Source organism: Alligator sinensis, unplaced genomic scaffold, assembly GCF_000455745.1.
Source record: "Alligator sinensis unplaced genomic scaffold, ASM45574v1 scaffold71_1, whole genome shotgun sequence".
NCBI lineage: Eukaryota > Metazoa > Chordata > Crocodylia > Alligatoridae > Alligator > Alligator sinensis.
The window spans coordinates 4024579-4036022 of NW_005841834.1; the positions used below are offsets into that span (position 1 = coordinate 4024579).

The following is an 11444-nucleotide window of genomic DNA, read 5'->3' on the forward strand; positions in this document are numbered from 1 at the left end:
CCCCAGTCCCCTGAGCTCCCCACCATGGCTGCCCCACCCCCACCCCAGCATCACCACAAAGATTTTAAAAAGCAAAAAAGCCCAAGCCTGGCACTCACCGCCACTATCAGCTCCCCTTCGGGGTCACTGGGGCTCTCCCCCCGACACAGTGCGGGGCCAGGTGACAACCGCAGTGGCCCCAGTCTGGGCCCTGCTGCTCCCCACTGCCCCATGCTGTGTGGAGGGGCTCTGCCAGGAGGCCCCAGAGCCCCCACAGCCCCTGCTACTTCTGGTGAGTATAGGTTTGTTTTGGTTTTTGCTAGCAATCCGGGGCCTGGGGAAGCAAGCAGAGGTGGGGCATGTGGGCCCTGCGGGAGGGGGTGACAGCCCCTGCAGGGGCCATTTGGGCCCTGTTGGGGGGGCTGTAGCCCCTGCGGGGGGCAACAAAACATATAGGTGTTTAGAATTCACTTTATTATGATGATAGAAATACAGGTAGGCTTCCAAATTGCTTTAACACTGTAGATATATCAATAAAACATTGCCCAACTGATCAATGCATCTCTGCCTCCCACTCTCTCTCTCTCTCTCTATATATATATATATAGTGGTCTTTTGTTTTAATTGTGGAGGAACATAGATTTCAGGGTATTTTACAGAGTGGCTTTGGGATTTTTTTATCGGGGATTTTTCATTTTTCAAGTAGGGAACACCAGAATTCCTGCTAGGGAGGCCAGTGGCAGGACCCTGCTTGCTCAGAGCTGGCACCTTGGACCCAGCTGGAGGTGACTGACCTCCTAGCCAATTGCAGCCAGGAGGACACTTTGATAGTTCAAAGAAGGCCACCACACTGGGAACATCTTCCAGGCAATAGCTGCCCAGATGCCCAGGCAGGGGGCATACATGGCAGTAGTGCCACACAAAGGCCAACTTTACAGCCACAGCCCACTGGCAGCTGGCCCAGAGGAGCAGAAGCATCATCCAGGTCTGGCAGGTGCGCATCCGGTCACAGCCAGGCAGCAGCCCCCACTGCCAGACTACTGCAGTGGGTAGAGGGTACAGGGAACTCTCAGGGCTGCTTCAGCAATCCGTCTGGCACAAGGGGTAGTATCCCCAGGTACCAATTGGCTGGGCCCCAGAAGCTCCTGAGAGCAAGTAGCCCTGAGCTACTTGACAGGGCAGCTTTTTGTACTGATGGGGCCAGGACAGGGCAGCTTTTTCTACTGCTGGGGACAGCACAGTTGCTGACCCCAGTCTCTAGCTCCCAGGGGCTGCAGATCCAGGAGGAGCCAGGCAGGGTTATTTTGCCCCAAGTGGCACAATTTGCCCTATACCAAAGTGCATGTCCGGGTACATGAGCAGAGGCAAAAAGCCCTGGCTCAAATTTGCACTGCTTCTATTTGAGCTGCTGCAAGGGCACATGCCTGAATGTGTGGACATGCCCATTGTCTTCAAATTACACATTCAGTGACATCTCGAGATGCAATGCTAACTTCTCTCTTATTGCACAGGTGTAAATGACTGGAATTTAGCAAACAGTTATGATGTGCCGAGAATGACAATAATTCACCTTAATCTATTTTTTTTATAATCCAACAGGTTTTTTTGCACTTCCACTTTTCAGCAAAAAGTGGGGTGATATATCTGCCACCTAGCATATGAACAACTCCTAGCATATGATTTAAATTACATGTAAATGGAAAATCTTGCAGTGACTCAAACAGCATCAGCCTACTTAATTCCTCCTCTTAGCCAAATCTTGTGCTTGTCAAATGTACCACATTTTGTTAAAGGAAAAGAGATGCATTAGTCTAGAGCAGAGCTTTCCAAACTGTGTGCCGCGACACATTAGTGTGTCGGCGGCAGTGTGTAGGTGTGTCACGCGAAATGCAGAAAATTTTGTGGAAGGGCACCGCGGAGCTCCCTTACTCGCGTCTGCTTCCCTTGGCCCCTCCCCCGGAACTGAATTACTGTGTCGCGAAATGATGCATGTCTAAAAAGTGTGTCACCAACATGAAAAGTTTGGAAAGCTCTGGTCTAGAGAACTGTCAGGATCCATATTTATTTTGCTGATCCCACATACAAACATAAGATACAAAAATAAAATATTAGCATACCACTGTGCACCAGCTGCATGACATAGAGAAATGATAAAGAGGACAGCATCCAGCTGGCAAGATGTTCACAGGTGTGCAGACTAAGCAATGCCAGCAGGAAACTGTTAAAAGGCAAACAGCTTTAAAAATGAGAAACAAAATTCACCCAATGCAAAGGGCCGATACATAGCCTATGCACCACCAACTAATTCTGTCCCATTTTGCTAGTTTAAGTGAAGTATAGGCTTTCCTGGTCCTCTACACAAGGACAAATTTAACCACAAAGGGCACTTTAAAGCAATTAAAATAAGGTTCCTATCAAATACTCAATTGCTGTGCTAACAAAAGCTAATTAGTTTACAGTTTAGGTAATAGATGTGTGCTCTGAGTAAAATTAACAAGCTGAGCTTTTCTGAAAGGAGTGCTGTCCAAAAAGTTAATTCAGATCAATGTGCCATTTCATTGCTATTCAGTGGGACTCATGTTAATGTGAAATATTACTTTGCCCTCAGCTAGACAATCACAACTTATATACTCTCCTAATTGTTTACTGTTGAAATTATGCAATAAATATTCCAGTTTTGTGAAATGCCACAACAAAGTTGCAGGTTGTTGGTTGTAGCCATGTTGGTCTAAGGACATAGGCAGGCAAGGTTCTTTGGGTAGATGTGGTATCTTTTTTTTAGACCAGCTCAAATAGTTGGGGAAAAGTTCTTTGCAAGCTTTGGGGCACAAACAACCCTACATCAGGCATAGGGAGACTGTAGCTATTATGAGTTCCCCAAGGCAGAAAATAAGCTAAAGTGTAACAAAAAGTCTGTGAAAATGTAAATGAGTGGAAGTATGGAAGACAATGGGTAGAGCTGTGGGAGAGGGGGAGGGAGATGTGTAAAGGAATGTGGAGTTCAAACTTCACTTCATAAATCTACTGATACATGGACTTAATAAATCATGGACATTGGATTTATGACACATGATAACCTGCCTGACATCTAATTCACCAGGTAACCTGCCTGAAGCTGACCCCTTACATTGCTTCACACATCTCCCTCCCTTCTCCCATTTCTACGCATTGTCTTCCAAACTTCCACTCATTTACATTTTCACAGACTTCTTGGTAACCTTAGCTTCTTTTCTACCTTGGAGCATCTCCCTGTGCCTGACATAGGGTATTTGTGCCCCAAAGCTTACAAATAACATTTTTTCAAGTATTTTAGTTGGTCTAATAAAAGATACCACATCTACCCAGACAACAAAGTTGTTGTTTTGATGCAGCTGATCAACATTCTCAACAGCCAGCTAGTTTGATTAGAACCCTTCCTTTTGTCCCACACTCCAATCTTCGAGTTTTCATTTGTGAAAACTGTCAAAAGTTTTCCAACACAACTCAGATGATTTGCGGAAAGAGCAGCCCTGGAAGAGCACTGACATCTGGTGGTCATTTTAGTTTTTCTCAGTCTCAACATCACATATTGATTTGGTCAGCTAATGAGGATAGTTGGAGTGCACAAAAGATTAAGGCTCATAAGGACTGAAACCATGCAGCCTGATCAATAATTAGTGCTCATGCAAGCCCACTTACAAATTGGTAGGGTGGGCTGCTGTGGACACTTCCACACTAACAGAAAATATTTCTATAGGAAGAGAACATTCCAAATTTAAAAAGACGGGGGAGAAGATTAAATGCATCCTACATGGTCCATATTTATAAATAGCATATTTTTAATTTTACAATAATATGAACAGATGATACTTTAGTGTATTTCAAACCCCCCAGAAATATGAAATGTCATCAAAGCATCAAGTTACTGGGTTTATACAATCTTTATAAGTTATGTGGAATATGTCAGTTACAAATAAATGCAGATGCTATGCAATACACAAACAACAAACCAAAAGTCACTTCAAGCTGCCAGCACATTAATAGTATTGTTGGATTAAAATTACTCTAGAGATGTTAGGTTTTTGTAAATACAGCACATTCAATTTATCAAGTTCTCCAAAACAAATGGATCATGAAATGGAAATATATAAAACTGTCTTCTTCCCATCAAGAAAAAAGGACTGTTTCCTACATAAGAATGTTTCTTACTAATGGAAAAGGACTGTGACATTTAGGCCTTCTTTAGTTTAAAAAAAACTTAATACTCCATTAAATTAAACCAGCAATATTTAACAAACAAATTATCCACTTTACCCTCTGCTAGACTGCCAGATTAAAATACATATTTGTTCCATTCACTGGCCATAAGAGAGTATTTACATGATATATATTGAATTCAACCAGATTTTAATAGAACTGAGCTACAGACACAAAGATTAGATTTAAAATGTACTAAGTTGGTGGGCCCTAGTAAGTGATGGACAACCTTCAAAAAGTTCACTTGTGCTTTGGTGCAGTGACCTAATCTAAAACTTGTGAATATTTGACCAAAAATGTGTAGCATGCTTCCTGGTCTTCACAAATGAACTGTAAGTGTTGCTAGAACAGCCTTTGATGAGAATTTTGACAGGTCCTGATTCCATTCAGGCTGCAGAAATCCAGGACAGGTGCAAATCACAGTTAGGTGCACAAGTTTCACTGAAATGAAAAGGAGATAAACTCAACAATACATTTGACAGCAGCCATTGACTAGTGATTAGTATCAAAGGACCTTTTCCTTTTTTACAGTATTTTAACAAATCCAAATTTTCATTGTCCAGTACTGTTACTCATTTTCACCAATTTGTAACCTTGTCATAAAGAAGCTGATCCTGCTGAAGGGGAGTAGAGACCTTTGAAAGGTCTCCCTCTGTACACAAATAGCTGACTTTCATACACACTTTGGGTTAAATCAATTTTACTTTATTCAGCTAAATAGCACATACACAACTGCATAAATGCAGTTTTAAATACTTACATACAGTTTGCAGCTCAGCACTGGGCAGGCAAGTGAGGATGCTCAGTAAAGGTGCACTCTGTGCAGACAGGTATCTGGTGATCTACATGTAAAAGGCTGGGTAAGGTCTGAAATTGTAGCCAGGCAAAATCCCACAACTAACAGGTGCTAAATGCTGGAGAAGTGTGTCCTTCCACCCCTCTCCCATGTTTTAACTCTTGCAATTGGGGCACATGCCTGTGGTGTAAAAGCTCGCCTTTTTCCCAGAGGGGATTTGAGTCTGCATTTTCTGCTTCCCAGCACAGTGCTCTAAACAGGAGGCAGCAGATTACATATTATCCAGTGACTTTTCCAGCCTTCCTCTTGAAACCAATCGCATGGACAGGCAAGCAAATAAGATATGTGGGGCCAGGAAGAACAAGCTTGAATGTGTGAGCTCAGTAGGATGAATGCTACTTTGTCTTGGAGGGGGGCCTGGATTTTAGGCTGAAGCCCTGTTCCCAGAAGGGCAGAAACTTCCCCACTGATCTTTATCCAGAGAATATTAAATGAACAAGTGCAATGGCTCAGCTTGAAGGGGATGACTGGAAAGAGGTCTGGCTACTGCCTAACCTGTGGCCTGCTGGTTAGAGCACTTTGCTAGGAAACAGAAGATGCAGGTTTAAACCTTCTATGTGAGAAGGGAGCCTACAATCTGGATCCTACCCGCTAGGCAATGCCCTAACCTCTAGGCTACTGTCTAACCCATGGAAAGGTCCTCCTCTTCTCTGCTTCCAGCAGGTACATCTATTTTGCAACAGGGTGAAACAGGATTCAAAACTGTATGTTAAGTGCCAAAAGAGTAAAAATACATGAAGTGAAATAGGATTTAGCCCCTTAAATCCTTCCCAAATAAATTAAACTGTACCACAGTGTGAACCTACAGTGAAGTGGGCGGACGAGAATCTGATGGTGTTCAACGCCAATAAATGCAAGGTTCTCCACCTTGGGAAGAAAAACCCGCAGCATCCTTATAGGCTTGGCAGTGCTATGTTGGCTAGCACTATGCAAGAAAGAGACTTGGGGGTCATCATTGACCACAAGATGAACATGAGCCTGCAGTGCAATGCTGCGGCTAGTAAAGCGACCAAAATGCTGGCTTACATCCATAGATGCTTCTCAAGCAAATCCCGGGGTGTCATTCTCCCCCTGTACTCGGCCTTAGTGAGGCCGCAGCTGGAGTACTGTGTCCAGTTTTGGGCTCCACAATTCAAAAAGGATGTGGAGAAGCTTGAGAGACTCCAGAGAAGAGCCACGCGCATGATCAGAGGTCAGGGAAGCAGACCCTACGATGACAGGCTGAGAGCCATGGGGCTCTTTAGCCTGGAAAAGCGCAGGCTCAGGGGTGATCTGATGGCCAGCTATAAGTTTATCAGGGGTGACCACCAGTATCTGGGGGAACATTTGTTCACCAGAGCGCCCCAAGGGATGACGACTAGGTCGAACGGTCATAAACTACTACAAGACCGTTTCAGGCTGGACATAAGGAAGAATTTCTTTACTGTCTGAGCCCCCAAGGTCTGGAACGGCCTGCCACCGGAGTTGGTTCAAGCGCCTACATTGAACACCTTCAAGAGCAAACTGGATGCTTATCTTGCTGGGATCCTATGACCCCAGCTGACTTCCTGCCCTTTGGGCAGGGGGCTGGACTCGATGATCTTCCGAGGGCCCTTCCAGCCCTAATGTCTATGAAATCTATGAAATCTATGAAAAACTGATGCTATTTTATCTAAACTAGTCATAGTGGTCCCACAGAAATTCAATGGTCCTTGATCAGTATGCCACACAGTGGGAGTGTAAGGGTGATGTTTTAACCATGATCATCCAGAAATTGTGATACGGAAGGATTTCTTAGGGAGGGTCCTGAAGAAGAATTTCTTACATTTGAAAGCTTGTCTAAGACTACCCCAGTTGGGCCAATAAAAGACATCACCCTAAAAAATCCTTGTCTATACAGTAGGCAGTGAAATTCACTGCTTTGCAGAAGCAAGCATAAGGTACAGGTGCAATTTAGATCCCATTTGAACCCTGGTCCTGTGCACACTAATGAATTTCCCCACTCTGTGAAAACCTACCATGTTGCTGCATGAATATCTGTTAAATTAAAAGTACTAAAATTATATCAGTCATTTGGTAAAAGAGTAAGAAACAATAGTCATTCTAACAAAGCATTGGCACAGGATCTTCAGCTCCTCCTTTGAAAAGAAAGTATTGCTTTTTCTCTCTTATCCCCTCAAAATTTATTTTCCACAAACAGCTCAGCATTGCCAATACATTTCTTCAACAGCAGGAGACTATTATTCTGTGACAATGTTCTGGTCCATGGACATAATCTTTCTTATATGTTTGTTTTAGATATTTCCCTGGGGACAAAAGATATCCCAAGACTCTCACAAGTCTAAAAATAATTTTGTCGTGTTCTAATTGATAACATCATATTGGCAAATCTCTTCCGAAGACACATGAAAGCCAAATAACCCATCCCTGCTAGGAAGCCAACCAACAAGGTAGAGCCAAGAACTTTTGGTGCCCTTTTCTTGGCCACCCGGAATGCAGTTGGCAGAACTGCTGAGATTAATATGTTGTTGACATGTCCTAAAACCTTATTAAATGTTTTTCTCTTCAAGACACGCTCATAATAGGCTTCCAAGTTGGGACGTTTTCCATTTCCCCAGTTTCGTCTTGCTAATCCCAGGAACTTCAGACGATGTAATGTAACAGCAAGTGACACGTCTGCCAAACTGAAAAATTCACCACAGAGCCAAGGTTGGTGTCCCTCTTCTAATCAAAAAGAAGACATGAAGAATTAGGAGTTAATGAATAATAAAAGCATGTGGAAGTCTGTATGATCTAACATGACTGTTTCTATGGCGAGTATATAACAGGTATACATAAACAATAGCAACATTTTAGATAAACACTTTAATAACTAACATTTTTCCAACCTTATCCATACAAGGTTTCAAAGCCCTTCTCCCAAGAGATCAGGTTTTCTTTATTACACACTTCAGTTTTGTCTTTAAGACTCATTGGGAATTCTTATTCGGAAGTAATAGGGTTGGAATGGATGTAAATGCAACTCCCTGCCTCTTCTTGATAACCTCCAATGTGGGGGAGGTTCTACAGCATGTCAGCTGCTAGTGATCACCCTTCGTTCTACAGGTATTTAAAAAATGACTGTTTTATAATTAGTTCTAATAACTTCCCAGGTATTGAAGTTGGGTTGACTGGCCTATAATTCCATGGGTTCTCCTTTTTTCCCTGTGTAAAGATAGGTACTATGTTAGCCCTATCCTCATCTTCTGGAACCTTATGACATCTTATGTGTGTTGCTCTATTGAGAGAAATTCAAGCAAGAACTGCTAATAGGGTGAATATTTTCTAAACAAAACGGACTTAACCTGACAACTGAGCCAACAGAACAGCACTGAATCAACCCATAGCCCAACCAAAACTTTTAAGGTGGCATGTTAATTCTTCACTGAATGTCAGGCTGGCTTCATATCTTCTCATTGTGTCTCCTAAACAGCAGAATTACTTATATTGTGCTTAGGTCTTAAGCAGAATGTGGGAGGATTCAGCTTTCTAGTATTTTTAAAAGCAAAATAGGTTTGTGGTAGGAGCCTGGGACAAGATGGGAAACTCCCTTCTTGAGAGCATGGAGGCAGAAAGGGATTTTGGAGTCATCGACTCGAAGATGAACGTGGGCCAACAATGCGAGGTCACGGTCGGCAGGGCTAACCGGACCCTATCGTGCATCCACAGGTCCATCTCAAGTAGGTCCAAAGAGATGATCCACCCCCTCTATGCGACACTGGTCAGGCCACAGCTGGAGTACTGTGTCCAGTTCTGGGCACCCCACTTTCAAGAGGGATGTGGACAACATAGAGAGGATCCAGGGACAGCAGGGCAGACCCTACAAGGAGAGGCTACGGGACCTGAACCTGTTCAGCCTTCACAAGAGAAGGCTGAGGGGGGACCTTGTGACTGTCTATAAACTCACTAGGGGGGACCAGAAGGGTTTGTGGGAGACCTTGTTTCCCCTAGCACCCCCCAGGATAACAAGGAATAACGGCCACAAGTTGTTGGAGAGTAGGTTTAGATTAGACATCCGTAGGAACTACTTCACAGTCAGGGCGGCTAGGATCTTCCAAGGGAAGTGGTGCTGGCTGCTACCCTGAGGGTCTTTAAGAAGCGGCTTGATGCCTACCTGGCTGGTCATTTGAGCCCAGTTTTCCTCCTGCCCAGGCAGGGGGTCGGACTTGAAGATCTACAAGGTCCCTTCCGACCCTACTTCTATGATTCTATGATTCTATGATAAGAGACTTGTAAATGGATTCAATCCTTTACAGCTGAAGAGAAATACAAGTTAATACATGGTAATCCTGTACATGAGAAGGTCATAAAAATAACACCCTACATGTGTGAAAGGAAGACCATTGTGAGGAAGGAGGCTAGTGAGTGGGAGGTGAACAGTAAAAATGAAGAGAGAGAAGCTCAGAGAGAGATTGGGAGGTGGTTGCAAACTCAGGAACTTTAGAAGCCTCCCTTCCACAGGCAGACACTTGACCTAGAGCCAAATTTCATCTGCCTGCGATCTTGGCAGATATCATAAGCTAATCAGTGTCATGTCACATCACTGCTTGGAAAGGAGATCTGCAGGAGAAAACCAAATACTTCAAGAAATAGAACTGGTACTCCTCATTTGTTCACTGACATTCTGTTGTCTGATGTGGAGTGAATTGATGGGGTAATGCCACTGGAGTTATGCCGGTAGAGGTTTTGGATCAAAAAATATTTCCTACTGTATACTGCACTGGTTTGAACCAGCTTACATTGATAGTGACTGGCAGTTGGTACCATCTACAGCTATCTAGTAATCCAGGTGAACAGAATCAGTTGTCCAAATTTCATCTCAGTGAGCAAGGCTTCTCTTACAAAACACAGTTGGACACTAACAGGCATGTGTCCTGATAGTGTCAATAGAAAACTGAAGGACAGAGGGTCCAATCCAGCTCCCAGTGAAGTTAGAGAAAAGGCTCCCAATAACTTCAAAGGGAACTGGATCAAACTCTAATGGCACAATCGTATTTCACTGTATGCATCCAAATGGCAGGTACCCAGTCATGTAATTGCCATTTTTGGCACTTAGGCACAGTTTGCAAGCTTATTCCATATGCTGGCACATGCACAGTAGGGTGTGCTCTGGCCAGGCAGGTATACTGCTCTATACACATGTACTTCAGTGTAAATCCCAAAAATTCTGGCCCAACACAAAAAAATAGCTGAGTAGCTATAGCACTTACCCAGAAAACTGGCAACCCAGGTGCTGGGACCCCTTCACTCACATGGGGTTTAAACCTGCATCTCCCTAATTTCCCACCACAGTGATCAAACCCCTACAGCCCTAGCTCTAGTTTCCTTCTGAAGGTGAGTCACTGGACCTTGCACTTCATATTTATTGGTTAAACTGAATGGAGAGTACAGGGGAAGCTTCTGTCCCACAGGAAACAAGGATCTAGTCTAGAATCCACAGCTTGTTTCCTTCCTGCACACAATCCATACTATAGAGCCTTCTACCCTATAGCTTGTTCTCTTCTTCCTGAGCCCCTAAAACTCCCTTCTTGGCAGGCCAGAGGACCAGCTTCAAAAGGAAGGCTAGAGAAGGGACTACCTAATTACAAACCTGTAGCCTGATAGTTAAGAGCCTAGCCCTGCAAAATAAAAGAAAGAAAGGTCCAAACCTCCTTCCAGGGGAGCAGGGAGAAGCCTACAACACGGATCTTCTGCTGCCTGGGTGACTACCCTAACCATTCATCTATTGTGCCCTCCCCTCTTCAGCACCTAACACTTGCTAGTCATGGGTTTTTATCAGGTAGAATTTCATGATTTATGCTCACACAGCATGCACACATATGCACACAGCATACATCCACCGCACATAACCATCATAAGCTACTGAGCATGTGTCTATACTTTACATGAGGTAGGATCACAAACTCTGTGCAAGTGCCAAAAATGCACTTCCTCAGCTGGGAAAGTGCCATTTCAGTAAAGTAAAATGTAACAGGACTCTTCCTTCAGTGAGCATGGAGAGCTAATGAGAGATGATCCCGATGCAAGGAAAAAGAGGGAAAGGGGCCAGGAGGCTTCCTTGGCTGACCAGAGAAATCCAGGGCAGCCTACGGGCCAAAAGGGGGGCACATAAAAAGTGGAAACAGGGAGAGATCACCAAAGAGGAGCATACCTCCTCTGCTCGTGCTTGTAGGGAGGCAGTTAGACGGGCCAAAGCTACCATGGAGCTGAGGATGGCATCCCAAGTAAAGGATAACAAGAAATTGTTTTTTAGATATATAGGGAGTAAAAGGAAGGCCCAGGGACGAATAGGACCCCTGCTAAATGGGCAGAAGCAATTGGTGACAGACAGGGGGGACAAGGCTGAACTCCTCAA

The 11444-nt window shown here is 44.0% G+C and overlaps 1 protein-coding gene and 1 long non-coding RNA gene across 2 annotated transcripts in view; both read right to left on the reverse strand.

Moving 5' to 3' along the window:
- Window positions 1-3776: 3776 nt before the first annotated feature.
- LOC112549755 lies at window positions 3777-6006 on the reverse strand. Its single transcript, XR_003093268.1, has 2 exons — window positions 4976-6006; window positions 3777-4656 (listed from the first exon to the last, which is right to left on the reverse strand). It is a non-coding gene; the product is annotated as an uncharacterized LOC112549755 (long non-coding RNA).
- Window positions 6007-6584: 578 nt separating this feature from the next.
- The window catches only part of GDAP1 (ganglioside induced differentiation associated protein 1), a 20272-nt gene continuing 15412 nt past the window's right edge, over window positions 6585-11444 (reverse strand). Inside the window, exon 6 of the mRNA XM_006015291.3 lies at window positions 6585-7774. Within this exon, the coding sequence (XP_006015353.1) occupies window positions 7392-7774 (383 nt within the window). The 3' untranslated portion in view covers window positions 6585-7391. The remainder of the gene's footprint in view (window positions 7775-11444) is intronic.